Source organism: Octopus sinensis, linkage group LG22 (assembly GCF_006345805.1).
Source record: "Octopus sinensis linkage group LG22, ASM634580v1, whole genome shotgun sequence".
Taxonomy (NCBI): domain Eukaryota; kingdom Metazoa; phylum Mollusca; class Cephalopoda; order Octopoda; family Octopodidae; genus Octopus; species Octopus sinensis.
The window spans coordinates 23805004-23821038 of NC_043018.1; the positions used below are offsets into that span (position 1 = coordinate 23805004).

The window sequence follows — 16035 nt, forward strand, 5'->3', positions numbered from 1 at the left end:
ACGACCCGGTGACTTATTCTTTGTAAGCCCAGTACTTATTCTATCGGTCTCTTTTGCCGAACCGTTAAGTGACAGGAACATAAACACGCCAGCATCAGTTCTCAAGCGATGTTGGATGGGACAAACAAAGACACACAAACAAACACACACACATATATATATATATATATGACGGGCTTCTTTCAGTTTCCGTCTACCAAATCCACTTACAAGGCTTTGGTCGGCCCGTAGAAGACACTTGCCCAAGGTGCCACGCAGTGGGACTGAACCCGGAACCATGTGGTTGGTAAACAAGCTACTTACCACACAGCCACTCCTGCGCCTTGTAAAAATCAACAAAAACCGTGAGCTTGTCATGGAAAGTGGAAAATCCATTGTTTCAAAACAGAGTCCTCCTTCAGAGAAAAGTTGACAGGAAAGAAATTAAATGTCCTTTGAGGACAACTATCTGAAATGTTGGATTTTCCACCTCCTACACTTACCTCACTGTTCTCATTTTGTCAGTTTTACAACCTTGTGCTAGTGGCACGTAAAAAGCACCCACTACACTCACAGAGTGCTTGGTGTTAGGAAGGGCATCAAGCTGTAGAAACACTGCCAGAACAGACTGGAGCCTGGTGCAGCCTCCTGGTTTGCTAGACCCCGGTCGGACCATCCAACCCATGCTAGCATGGAAAACAGACGTTAAACAATGATGATGATGATATGCTTGACCACTAGTTTATTCTTTATTCTCTCTCTGCTTATTTTCTCATTCCTTTCTATTGAAGAGCTTGGCTCAATACGTAAAATCCTTTATCATTTTCCCCAACCATCAGACTAATATACCTGTTGTTCATAACACACACACAAAGGTTACACATAAGATAGGAATAATTACAGAGGTATCAAATTGTTGGATCAGGTAATGAAAGTCAGAGAGAGAGTCATAGCCCAACTTAGGGCAACAGTTAGTTTAGATGAGTTTGGGTTTGTGTCATGTAAAAGCACCACTGATGCTATATTTCTGGTAACACAGCTGTAGGAGAAATTCCTAGCCAAAGATAAACCTTTCTACTTGGCTTTTGTTGACACGGAGAAAGCCTTTAATAGGGTCGCCAAGCCCTTATCTGGTGGTCAATGCAGAAACTAGGGATGAGTGGTTAGTAACAGCTGTACAAGCCAAGTACAGGGATGCTGTCAGTAAGGTGAGGGCTGGCAACAAGTATAGTGAAACATTCCAGGTAGGAGTAGGGGTCTATCAAGGATCAGTCCTCAGCCCCCTCTTATTCATCATAGTCCTCCAAGCAATAACAATGGAATTCAAGACAGGATGCTCCTGGGAGCTCCTCTATGCTGATGACCTTGTTCTAATAGCTATGTTACTACCAGAACTAGAGGATAAGTTTCAGGTGTGGAAGCAAGGTCCAGAATGGAAGGGCCTTAGAATCAATCTAGCAAAATCCAAAGTCTTAGTAAGTAGGAAGGCAGACAAATTACAAATCCCTTCAGAAAGATGGCCCTACTCAATATGTAGGAAAGGCATAGGTAGAAACTCTATAAGATGTATCCGGTGTAGGCTACAGACACGTAAGAGGTGCAGCAATATCAAAGGACGGTTAACTGGGATGATAGTTTTTGTGTGCAGCAGATGCACAGGAGTAATAAACACAGTAAATGTGCAGAAAACTGATTCCATCACATGCCAGGGGGAAAACTTGAAGTAGTTGATAGCTTCCAGTACTTAGATGACCAAGTCAGTAGTGGAAGTAGAGACTGAGAGCGTAGCTGTTAGAATACGAATAGCCAGGGCAAAGTTCAGAAAGATCCTACCTCTGTTAGTAACAAAGGGCCTTTCACTCAGAGTGAAAGGTAGACTGTATGTGTGCAAACAGCCATGCTACACAGCAGTGAAACATGGGCTGTGACTGCTCAGAACATACGTAGGCTTGAAAGAAACGAAACTAGTATGCTCTTTTGGATGTGTAATGTCAGTGTGCATACACAACAGAGTGCAAGTGCCCTGAGAGAAAAGTTGGACATAAGAAGCATCAGGTGTGGTATGCAAGAGAGACAATTGTGCTGGGATCGTCATGTGTTTCGTATGGATGAGGACAGCTGTGTGAAGAAGTTCCACACCCTAACAGTGGGGGGGAACTTGTAAGTGGTAGACCCAGGAAGACCTGGGATGAGGTGGTGAAGCACGACCTTCGAACATTGGGCCTCACAGAGGCAATAACAAGCAACCGAGACCTTTGGAGATATGCTGTACTTGAGAAGACCCAGCAAGCCAAGTGAAATTGTAACTGTGGCTTGTGCCAGTGTCACATAACCGGTCCATTTAAGAGTTTCCTTCAACTGTTGGGCAACGTGCTGTGCATGAGAAGACGTGTTGAGTCAAGTGAAATCGTGTATACTAATACACTTGCTTGTTGTTCATACACCTGTCTTCATCTTTTGTTTTTCTATAAATTTCAACATCATCATCATCAGCGCTTAGCGTCCGTTTTCTCTGAGAGAGAGGCTCTTTGTTACCAGCAGAGATAGGAGCTCTCTGAACTTTGCCCAGCCTATTCTTATTCTATATATATCATCATCATCATCATCATCATTTAGCGTCCGTTTTCCATGCTAGCATGGGTTGGACGGGTCTACTGGGGTCTGTGAAGCCAGAAGGCTTCATCAGGCCCAGTCAAATCTGGCAGTGTTTCTACGGCTGGATGCCCTTCCTAACGCCAGTGTATATATATATATATATATATATATATTGTTGTGACCCCCTTTGTTCATGAATGACCATGGGATTGCACCTAGAAAGTTACCCTCTGAGGCACAAGTCTGGGCAAGGTTGTTTATGGAAGGCCAGCAGTCTCCCACGTATACCAGCCTCCCCTCTCCACGCTACCGATGTTATCCAAGAGAAAGGCAAAGGCCAATACAGCTTGGCACCAGTGACGTCACAGCTCATTTATTAATGTGCAAGTGGCTGAGCACTCCACAGACATGTGTACCCTTAACGTAGTTCTTGGGGAGATTCAGCGTGACACAGAGTGTGACAAGACCGGCCCTTTGAAATACAGGTACAACAGGAACAAGAAGAAAGAGTGAGAGAAAGCTGTGGTGAAAGAGTACAGCAGAGTTCACCACCACCCCTTGCCGGAGCCTCGTGGAGCTTTAGATGTATTGCTCAATAAACACTCACAATGCCTGGTCTGGGAATAGAAATCATGATCCTATGACTGCGAGTCTGCTGCCCTAACCACTGGGCCATTGCGCCTCCACATATATATACATGCATTTATATGCATACACACATGCATGTGTGTTTGTCATGACATTTTGCATCATTCATTTCCAATATTGTGCAGGAACATGTCTGGCCATGAGAAATTATTACCTTTGACCATGGAAAATCCATTTTAATAAACTCCCTTCAACCCATCAAGCATGGAAAAGTGGAAATTAGATTTATAATGAGAGTGCTCCACTTATTGCATGTCTTCTACTGACCTTATGAACAGAGTTTTTTTGTTTTCTTTCAATTTAATAGGAATACCACAAAGACGAGTGGTTGGTTAGTTAGTTCGCTTTGCAATCACATGAGCTCAAGTTCAGTTCCACTGTCTGGCATCTTCAGCAAACATGTATAATAGCCTTGGAATGACTAATGCACACAAGTGAAATTGGGCAACGAAAACTGCATGAACATGTGCACATGTATGCATGTGTGTGTGTGTGTGTGTGTGTGTGTGTGTGCATATGTAGGAACATATATAGATGTGACAAAACGGTTACTGAAACAAGTCCCCATTTTAAGTGTAAATAATGGAATCAACATGGTCAACTAAAAACTCTTCAGGGTGGTGCTTCGGCAAGGCTACGGTCCAGGGACAGCAATAATCTAAAGAGCAAAGAGCAGTTACAACAATATCTTACAATAACCTTGAATCAAGAATAAAAATAGAAATAAAATTCATTCTAGAAGTTGTGTCATACGATCAACTACAGATTTCACATATTAAGTACTACCTGTGGATTACTGAATAAAAGGTTGGCTTAGAAATTGTTATAATATTCAGAAAAAGGGAATAAAATACTCTCCAAAATATAAAAATAAAATATTCATTTCAAAGCACAAGGCCAGCAATTTCAGGGAAGGGGGCAAGTCGATTGCATTGACCCCTGAGTTCACCTGGTGCTTAATTTTATCGATTCCAAAAGAATGAAAGACAAAGTCAACATTGGTGGAGAATGTGAGGATGGATGAAATGCCAAAAACATCTTGCCTGGCATGCAAACAATTTTGTAAACTCATGGATGGAAGCACTCTGTCGGTTACGACGACAAGGGTTCCGGTTGATCCGAATCAACGGAACAGCCTGCTCGTGAAATTAACGTGTAAGTGGCTGAGCACTCCACAGACATGTGTACCCTTAACGTAGTTCTCGGGGATATTCAACGTGACACAGAGAGTGACAAGGCTGGCCCTTTGAAATACAGGTACAACAGAAACAGGAAGTAAGAATGAGAGAAAGTTGTGGTGAAAGAGTACAGCAGGGATCACCACCATCCCCTGCCGGAGCCTCGTGGAGCTTTAGGTGTTTTCACTCAATAAACACTCACAACGCCCGGTCTGGGAATCGAAACCGCGATCCTATGACCGCGAGTCCGCTGCCCTAACCACTGGGCCATTGCGCCTCCACTTTGTAAACTCAATACCTTAATAAAATGAAAATATTAATTTTAAAAATTGCATGAAATCATGTTTGAGAAGAAAAACAATCAATCATGAGAATATTGCATTTGTAAAAACAAAAATCACAATAAAAATAGTTTTAAAAAAATTAAACAAAGACACACCTTTAGTGTAAGCTTGATCATCTTGCGAAGTTCCAATAGGGTACACTAAGTTTTCAGATTGAGATGGCAAACCAGACACATTTGGGTTAACAGAATGAACATAGGTGTTCTTAGTTGGTCTGTAGTGTAAGGCTGTTTTACTGTTTATTGCAATAGGAGGTTGGTGTTGAGAAACGCTAGGTGCATAACCATGCATGTTAGCAAATTGATATTTGAAAGGAGACTCAGCTAACTGGTGATAATCTAATTGCTGAGAAATTTGAGTCGATGGGGAGTGCTTGGAGTTAACGTACTGTCCAACCAGACGTGGACTGTGGTTTCCAGTAACAGACTGCGGAGAATAGGGACTTGGTGGCTGCGATCCATGCAGAGACGGCTGAGGCGAGTGCAAAGTACTAGTTACTGGATGCAGCATGCTAACTTGGTGATCATATTCAAGTAATCGGCCTTTGTTCATATTTGGGTGGGCCTCGATATAAATATTAGCATGAGTAGAATGCTGAGAACTGGAAGCAACAGGAGTGGACATAACTAGTGGGTCAGCGTTCTTTTGTAGAGTTGGCCAGTGTAGTTTATCATTATGTGGACTGCTAGAATAGTTACAATACATTTGTGGCATGCTGTATTTATAACTGTTCAGATCTACTTCAGAAGTCTGAATGTGCTGAACAGAAATCTGTCGTTGGGGAGTGGTCGATGTTTTGCAGGTAATATGTGGAATCATACTGGAATTTGGAACATGCTTATATTGATCGAAATCAACAATTTGATTTGAGTTTAGTTCTGGTGAATGTGAAGTAACAGGGCTATTTTTATTATATTTGGATGTCACCGATGCTTGTGAGACATCAGTATTTTTAATTTCCAAATTCAATTTCTGCATGCTATTATTCACAGAGCTGATAGTATTAAGAGGGTTCTTATTCAACTCTTCCAGGCATTTATCCTTGTCATTGTTGAACTGAAATATAAAAGAGAAAAGAATTAAGTTCTATATTGATGTGTGTGTGTGTGTTGTATACATAAGTGAGTTTTAATACAGAATACCAACCTGCTCATAATTATGGATATCAAAGTGTGACAAAGAGAAAAGTTGTGACGGTCTATATGTCAGCAAAAAACTCACTCAAATACTTTTGCTATGAGGAAGTCAAATAGTTTGGAGTAGACTCCTTTGGAGAAAGATGAAATGTTTATTGATGATGCTGAATAAATCGAAGTAATAGAATGAAATAGTGCTATACGTGAATACCAGTGATTAGGGAATTTTAAGAACATTGTAATAAGCAAGCAAAATATGTATATGTATTACATGCATCTTTTTCTTTACTTCTTAATTTCAAATTCAGACTTTTAATCCCACCCAATATTATGAAGAAATTGCTATCTCCCTGTCTGCTGGGAACACCACATATCTGAGTAGTGATTGTAACATCTATAATCATTTCATCTCTCTCACGAATAGTTCTGATTGAAACATTACAAATAGCTTCTTCCTCTAGAAAAAAAGTATGTGTATCATCATCATCATAATAATAATAATAATATTGCCACTGTCTAACCCTCTTGCCCATCAGTCACTGAGTTAACCTTCTTAACCCCTTACCTATTATGTTTAAGACAGTAATCTGGGATGTAGCCAGTCGACTTATGAATACCTTTCCTTCTTGGGACACAAAACTCCACTTGTGAAGACCTGTTGAGGCAAGTGGAAATCAGAACCAAAATCGAAGTCGATCAACATCAATGGAAATTGCAGCTGTTATACCAGTGCCGGTGGCACGTAAGCGAACCATCCGATCATGACCGTTGCCAGCGCCGCCCCGACTGGCCTCCGTGCCGGTGGCACGTAAAAAGCACCATCCAACCGTGGCCGTTTGCTAGCCCCGTCTGGCACGTAAAAAGCACCATCCAACCGTGGCCGTTTGCCAGCCCCGTCTGGCACCTGTGCCGGTGGCACGTAAGAAAGCACCCACTACACTCACGGAGTGGTTGGCGTTAGGAAGGGCATCCAGCCGTAGAAACATTGCCAGATCAGACGGGGCCTGGTGCAGCCTTCTGGCTTCCCAGACCCCAGTTGAACCGTCCAACCCATGCTAGCATGGAAAGCGGACGCTAAATGATGATGATGATGATGAACACTATGTCCAATATACATTACTTATTTAAGCATTTACAACTCCATAACTAGCTATGACTTTCCTTCTGTTTCTAACCTTGATGTTACAGGGGCTAGACAGAACTAACAAACCCATCTCTCCATTTTACTTATACGTATGTATGCATATATACACACACACACACACATATATACACATTTATACATACACACATATATACACATGCACAGATATATATACACACACACACACACACACATATACATACATACAAATTCAGTGTGTGTTGCATTCCATTACTTAATAAATGAAAAAAAATATATGGTAAATAAACATATGACATTATGTATACTGAGTGTAAAACTGGACGGGAGACAAACACAGAAGGTCCCTAATTCTTCATCAGTTACCAACCAATTGCTAACACTCAATTTTGCACCTTTAATGATAACTGGGTATTAGCAATTGGTTGATGAAGAATGAGGGACCTTCTGTGTGTGTGTCTCCCGTCCAGTTTTACACTCAGTATACATAATGTTCTTAAAAGGCGCAGGAATGGCTGTGTGGTAAGTAGCTTGCTTACCAACCACATGGTTCCAGGTTCAGTCCCACTGCGTGGCATCTTGGGCAAGTGTCTTCTGCTATAGCCCCGGGCCGACCAATGCCTTGTGAGTGGATTTGGTAGATGGAAACTGAAAGAAGCCTGCCATATATATATATATATATATACGAGGGGCGTTCAATAAGTAATGCTTCTGACCCACTTGCAGTTATTTTATCTAGCTGAAATTTTGCATGTACAATTATTTATATCTTTATAGATTAAATGGCAAATTACAGCTCTGAACTAATTGTGGTTTCTGATTTACAGGTGTTTGAACTGAGTCAAGTGTGAAATGGAGCCTGTTGAGTGTCGAGCAGTGATCCGGTTTTTGTATTTGAAAGAACGCATACCACGGGAGACTTTTGATGAAATGAAAGTAACTTATGGTGATGATGCCCCATCATGTGACCTTGTAAAACGCTGGCATCGTGAATTCAAACATGGTCGGAACTCTGTGGAAACAGCTCCCAGATCTGGTCACCCCCTTCTGCCATTGATGAGGCATCTGTCCGTCATGTTGAGGCTGCCATTTTGGAAGATCGACGCATAACTATTCGCCAAATAGCCCATGAGGTCAAGATTAGTACCGGGTCTGTGGAAACTATCATTCATGACCATTTGCATATGCAAAAGGTGTCTGCCAGATGGATTCCCAGGTTGCTCACATCTTTCCAGAAGCAAGAACGTGACGATTGCTCGAGGATGAATTTGGAGATGTGCCAAGAAGATGAGTCAAAATTTTTCAAAAGACTGATTACACAGGATGAAACCTGGGTCCATCACTATGATCCAGAGACCAAAGCCCAGTCAATGCAGTGGACACACCGTGACTCACCTCCTCCAAAGAAGGCAAGGGTGCAGCCCTCTGCTGGCAAGGTCATGCTCACAGTCTTCTGGGACCAGGACGGAGTACTGATGACAGATTTCCTGGCAAAGGGTGCCGCAATTACAGGAGCCTATTATGCTTCACTTTTGAGGAAATTAAGAGAAGCTATCAAAATCAAGAGGCGGGGCAAGATCAGCAAAAGCATCCTCCTCTTGCAGGACAATTCTCCAGTTCACAACTCGCGTGTCGCCAGATCAGAAGCACAGGCGTGCGGCTATGAACTCATCTCCCATCCCCCTACCCTCCTGCCCTTGCACCCTCTGATTTTCACCTCTTCCCAGCCATGAAGTTGTTTTTGAAAGGAAAGCGTTTTCCAGATGATGCAGCCTTGATTTCTGAAGTCACGTCGTGGTTGGAGGACCAAGCTGGGGTCTTCTACAAAAACAGTCTTCAGAGCTGCATCAAACGATGTGAGAAATGCGTAACTCTGGGTGGTTCCTAGGTAGAAAAAGACTAATAACTGTGCCAAGTTTCGTTGCTCTACTGCTATGAGAAGTGGGTCAGGGGCATTACTTATTGAACGCCCCTCGTATATATATATATATATATATGTATGCATGTATGTGTGTGTGTGTTTGTGTTTGTCCCCCTAGCATTGCTTGACAACCGATGCTGGTATGTTTACGTTCCCGTCACTTAGCGGTTCGGCAAAAGAGACCGATAGAATAAGTACTGGGCTTACAAAGAATAAGTCCCGGGGTCGATTTGCTCGACTAAAGGCAGTGCTCCAGCATGGCCGCAGTCAAATGACTGAAACAAGTAAAAGAGCCAAAGAGAATGTCGTATGTTTATTTACCATATATTTTTTTCATTTATTATATACACAAGGTGGTATCAAAAGGTTCCTCAACTAGTTTTATGTTTAATAAAAAAATTACTTATTGGCCAAAGTTTTAACATTATCTCCTTGGAAACAGTCACCTTGCACGCAATACACCGGTCCCAGCATTCTCACGAATAGAGGACCTTCTGCAATTCCCTCTTGATATTGACAATGGTGTTAAAATGGCAACCTTTGAGCTGCATTTTCATCCTGGAGAAGAGATGGAAGACTGCAGGTGCTAAATATGGCAAATAGGGTGGGTGTGGAAGTGATATATTGTTTTTGGTGAGAAATTCAAGAGTGAGGAAAGCTTGGTGAAGAATCCAGTTCTTCATGCTCCACTGATCTGGTTGCTTTCACCAAATGTCCTCCCTCAAGTGCTTAGAAACGTTGTAGAACTCTCGATTGATGGTCTAGCCCCAACAGACAAATTCTCAATGTACAATATCATATTTCTGAGGGTGACACCTATGGCAGGTCCTCCACAGTGCTCATCGTCTTCCAAGGATGGTCTTCCACTTTTGAAGCATCTGTGCCACTCAAAACATCGTGTACAACCTTATCACCGTAAGCTTGCTGAAGAATGCCCTGTGTCTCTGTAGCAGACTTCCCAAGTTTAAAGCAAAATTTCACATTGCCTCTTTGTTCCTGTCCATGACCAAATTGCAGACTACAGCATACAGGTGATCACAAAATCACAAATTTCACAACTTGCAAAGTAAATACAGCAATTTCACTTGGCACACTGCCTCACAAAGGTCACTACTTGTTCTCACTGTACACGCAACTGTGTGCCGTCATCAGATGGCACACTACAGAACTAGTCCAGGAACTATTTTATACCACCTCACATAATTCTATAACAGTCACACATTCAGGTACATACACTCAGACACAAATGATTAACCCCATTCAGTCACTAACACACACGAGTATCTGATCACTCACTCACACACAGCCACACACAAAAATACCCCCTACACATACAAAAACAACCACACATGCAGACATATGCACACACAACTACATACAAACAACCAGGGCTGTGGAGTCGAAACCAAAAACTTCGACTCCAACTCCTCTACTATTGGTACCTCTGACTGACTCCTCTTTATGTAATTAAGTGATTGTGGTCAACATATCTCATAAAGCATATTCATAAGCTTGTACTTTGAGTAGGCCCATATGTTATAACTGGTTTATATTAAAGAATAAAGACATTGTGAGTCGGTATAGTTTTACTGACTGACTCTAGCTACCCCTTAATTGTTTCTGACTCCACAGCCCTGAAAAAAAAAATCAACCCTACATTAACATATAACCTTAATAAACATACAAACATCTAACCAAACAGTTACAACCACAACTAAACACACAGAAACACCAACCCACAAAAGATGCATGCAGTCAGACACAACCACATGTCAATGATAATGATTGTGCAACATGATTTTTGGGTAGCAACTGTTATTTCCCCTTTGCTTACCCCAAGAAAGTATGACAAATGGCTAATACTTCCTTCAAACTTTGCTTTTGTTATATTTATTCAAACCCCAAAAATCCTTCTCAACACATGGCTACGATGTTCCCCCACTACTCCTGCTCATGATCAGAGATGCAAATATTGTCAGCCACTAAGGGACATGCTTGAGTGGTTAAGGTCAAGCAACTGACAAGCAAATCTCTGGTATTGAGCAGAATATTAGCTATAACGATATTTGTGCTTCATAACTCAGCACTGAATCTATCTGAAATGTAATGGAAGATAGCTCAATTGCAAAACATTGACATCGAGGTCACAAAAGCAAAGTTTGAAGGGAATAGTTGTCATTTCCTTTGATTTCTAGATAAGACCACATAGGAAATAACACTTACAGGCCAAAGATGAAGCAAAAATTTTGTTACTCAGTGTAATGACTGTGTGGGGGGAACACATGAAGATAAGAATTTATGTTAACAAATAAACATGTCAAATTACCAAAGGAAGTATAAAAGGTAAAAATAAAATGTTTTCGGGGTTTCCCTGTGCCCACCAGTTTTAAATAATGTGTTTGGGAATATTAAGTGCTAACTAAAGTGGAAATAACATTGGCACAACAGCCCAATTTTATATACATCCTCCTACATAAATGATTGGCTACATAGAAATTAACGGACGTTAAACACTCTCAAACAGGACTTATTGAATAGATAAGCGTGCTTAATTTGTCTGAAAATATTTTAATTAAAAAAAATAAAAAAAAGAAGCTAAGCCTTTAGTGCAGGGAAAACATCAAATAACAAGAGTGCTGATAAAATACGTTCATTTTTACACCTACGCATATCTTGTATCACACATATATATATAGAAACATTTATATACATACATGCACGTAGACACACAAACATTTACATACATACATTTACACACACAAACATTTATATATATATATATATATATATATATATATATAACGTACACACACAAACATTTATATACATATATATACACACACAAACATGGTCTGCGGATGGATGAGGAGAGCTGTGTGAAGAAATGTCACTCCCAAATAGTGGAAGGAACCTGTGGTAGAGGGAGACTCAGGAAGACATGGGATGAGGTGGTTAAGCATGACCTTTGAACGTTGCACTCACAGAGGCAATGACGAAAGACTGAGACCTCTGGAGATATGCTGTGACTGAGAAGACCCGGCAAGTAAAGTGAGATCACAGCCATAACCAGCCCATTTCGTCAGGTGACATGCCATGCTTGAGAAGACCTATTGAGTCAAGTACATCAAAGTCAAGTCAAACCACAATCAAATGGAAATTGTAGTTGTGGATGATGCCAGTGCCACCTGACTGGCACCCATGCTGGTGGCACACAATAAGCAGTGCTGCCTGACTGGTGGCACGTAAAAAGCACCATCCAAACGTGGTCAATGCCAGCCCCCTCACCCTGACTGGCTCCTGTGCCGGTGGCAGGTAAAAACCACCATCCAAACATAATCGATGCCAGCACCCTCAACCCGACTAGCTCCTGTGCTGGTGGCACGTAAAAAGCACTCACTACACTCTCAGAGTGGTTGGTGTTAGGAAGGGCATCCAGCTGTAGAAACATTGCCAGACCAGACTGGAGCCTGGTGCAGCCTCCTGGCTTGCCAGACCCCAGTCAAACCATTCAACCCCTGCCAGCATGGAAAACAGATGATAAATGACGATGACGATGTACACACACAGATATGTCATGTGTGTGTGTGTGTATATACACACACATACACATTCTTTTATGCCTTTATTCTTTTACTTGTTTCAGTCATTTTGTGGCCATGATGGAGCACCACCTTTACCCAAAGAAATTGACCCTAGGACATTCTTTGTAAGCCTAGTGTTTATTCCATCAGTTTCTTTTACCGAACTCTTAAGTTACGAGGACATAAACACACCAACATCGGTTGTCAAGGAACGGTGGTGGAGGGGACAAACACAGACACACAAATATGTACATATATATATATATATATATATTTGATGGGCATCTTTCAGTTTCCATCTACCAAATCCACTCACAAGGCTTTGGTCAGCCCAAGGCTATAGAAGAAGACACCCAAAGTGCCACACAGTGAGACTGAACCTGGAATCATGTGGTTGGGAAGCAAGCATATTTTGTGAATGAAATTAGTATGACAATCACATGGTTCCAGGTTCAATCCCACTGCATGGCACCTTGAGCAAGTGCTGTCTACTATAGCCTCGGGCTGACCAAAAGCTTGTGAGTAGATTTGGTAGACAGAAACTGAAAAAAGCCTGCCATGTATGTATATGTAACTGTGTTTGTTCCACCCCCATCACCACTTCACAACCAGTGTTAGTGTGTTTACATCCCCGTAACTTAATGGTTTGGCAAATGAGTCTGATAGAAGTACTAGGCTTGAAAAAAATAAGTCCTGAGGTCGATTTGTTCGACTAGAACCCCTCGAGGTGGTGCTCCAGCATGGCCGTAGTCACTTGACTGCAAAGAGGATAGGTATGTCTGTGTGACTAAGAAGTTTGCATCCCAACCAGATAGTTCTGGGTTCAATCATGCTGCATGGCACCTTAGCAAGTGTCTTTTATAAAAGCTTCAGGTTGTCTAAAACCCTGTGAGGGGACTTTGGTAGATGGACTTCGAATGTATGTATGCATGCATGTGTACATGTCTACTTGAAGCAATGCCCTTCATCTCCAATTTTCCATGGAAACACATTTGGTGTAAATATTACCTTCCTTGGAAATACAGATTAGCACCAAGAAGGGTATCTAACCATAGAAAACCCACCTCAACAAATTTCATCCAACCCATGCAAGTATAGAAAAGTGAAAGTGAATAGCAATGATGATAATATAAATATATATAAATATATATATATAGGCACAATAAATACATACAAATAGAAACACAAAAACACTTACATAAACATATATATACTCATGAGAGAAAAAGGTATATTTGGTATAACTACCTTAGAGTAAGAAAACATTTATGTTTTGTAGAGTAACAGGATTTTGTAGTGGGTATTATTATAATGGTCAAGGTCTCACAGTGGCATGTAGTTTCATCCAGAGCACAAATCTTCAAATAGTGAGATTTTGAGAAACAGGAATTGTATATATTTGTCTGAAGAGTGTGAGGGGAATATGTAGTGTATGTATGTGTGGGTGGTATAATTGTGGGTTTTTTCGTTTTTGTGGGGGAGCTATCTGAAGAATGTGATCCTATGTGATCTACTTGCTGATTGTGTGAGAAACTACAGTGATGGGGGTATGTTTGAGAAAGATTTCTCAAATTTCCATATCCTAAGGACTCTCAGAATAAAACTATGATACTTGGAAATTCCCCAATTCTATAAATATATTATATATATTTACAAAGACATATACAATTTGCCATCATCATTGTTTTAATGTCCACCTTGCATAGACATAGCTGTGAAATAAGCTTTTCCCTCCCAACCACATGGTTCTGACCAAAGCCATGGGACTGGATTTGGGAGATGGAAACTGAAAGAAGCCTGTCATGTATGTGTGTGTGTATACACGTGCGCATGTTGGTGTGTATGTCTTTGTTTGTGTTTGTCCCCCACTACCGCTTGACGATTCATAAGCAAGCTACTTACCACACAGCCACTCCTATGCCTACATATTATAATAAATGAAAATATGTATTGTAAACGCACAAACAACACGTAAAAAACAATGTATATTGAGTGCACAAATGGACAGAAGACAGACACAGAATGTCCCTAATTCTACATCAGTTATCAACCAGATGGTATTACTCAGTTTTGCACCATTAATGATAAGACTGAGGGGTGCCCAGAAAAGTTGCGAAGAAAATAGGGCCAAGACAAATAACACATGGATAACAAGCAATACAGAAGTGCACATAACAAAGGTGAATAAATGTAATTTAAGATGAAGGACGAAGATGCTCAGCCCTATATTCTTCACAACTTTTGTGGGCACTGCCATCATGGGAAGCCTCTCAGCCTTATAATTAATGGTGTAAAACATAAAACTTATTAACAGTGCTGTGGTTTTACTGAGATCTCACTTTTAAGAAAGAATAGCCATAACTCTTTGACTGCTATTTCTAAATTCGGTGTGTGGTGAGGCAAATCGTTGCTAAACCCTTAATTACTTAGTATTACTTATATATATATATATATATATATATATCATCATCATCATCGTTTAACGTCCGTTCTCCAAGCTAGCATGGGTTGAACGGTTCAACCGGGGATCTGGGAAGCCAGAAGGCTGCACCAGGCTCCAGTCTGATCTGGCAGTGTTTCTACAGCTGGATGCCCTTTCTAAAGCCAACCAGTCTGTGAGTGTAGTGGGTGCTTTTTACGTGCGAGGCGAGGCTGGCAACGACCATGATCAGATTGGTGCTTTTTACATGCCACCGGCATGGAAGCCAGTCAAGGTGGAGCTGGCCTAGTCAAGATACAAGATATATATATATATATATATACACACACATACATACATACATATAAACATATATATATATATATATATATATATATATATATATATATATATACACACACACACACACACACACACACACACACACACACATACATGATGGCATGTGGCTTAGTGGTTAGGGGTATTTGGCTAACAATTGTCAGGCTGTGAATTCGATTCCCAGCAGCCCGTTGTGTCCTTGAGCAAGATCCTTTATTTCACATTGCTCCAGTCCACTCAGCTGGCAAAAATGAGAAGTACCTGTATTTCAAAGGACCAGCCTTGTCACACTCTGTTGTGCTGAATCTCCCCAAGAACTACATTGGGGGGTACATGTGTCTGTGGAGTGCTCAGCCACTTGCATAGTAAATTCATGAGCAGGCTGTTCCGTTGATCAGATCAACTTGTACCATATACATTTATGTATATACATATATATAAATACACACACAAAAATATACATATATATATCATTATCATCATTTAACATCTGCCTTCCATGTTGGTATGGGTTGGACAGGAACTGGCTAGACAAAATCCTGCACCAATCTTGTGTCTGTTTCGCCATGGTTTTTACAGCAGGATAAACCTTCCTAACACCAACCACCCAGCAAGGGGACATACATATACACATGTACATACGTAGATACATACATATAATAGAATACTATATTCATCCATAAAAAGAATTTAATTTTGAAGCATTTTGATGACTGAACTATATCAAAATATTTCCCCATCTCTCCTTCATTCACTCCACCACAAACAT

The 16035-nt window shown here is 41.0% G+C and overlaps 1 protein-coding gene across 4 annotated transcripts in view; it reads right to left on the minus strand.

The window, feature by feature from the left end:
- Positions 1-16035, minus strand: part of LOC115223165 (TGF-beta-activated kinase 1 and MAP3K7-binding protein 2) — a 93375-nt gene that overhangs the window by 44074 nt on the left and 33266 nt on the right. For all 4 annotated transcript variants that reach the window (XM_029793593.2, XM_036512208.1, XM_036512209.1 and 1 more), the window contains exon 3: positions 4840-5800. In XM_029793593.2, coding sequence (XP_029649453.1) covers positions 4840-5800 — 961 coding nt within the window. The remainder of the gene's footprint in view (positions 1-4839; positions 5801-16035) is intronic.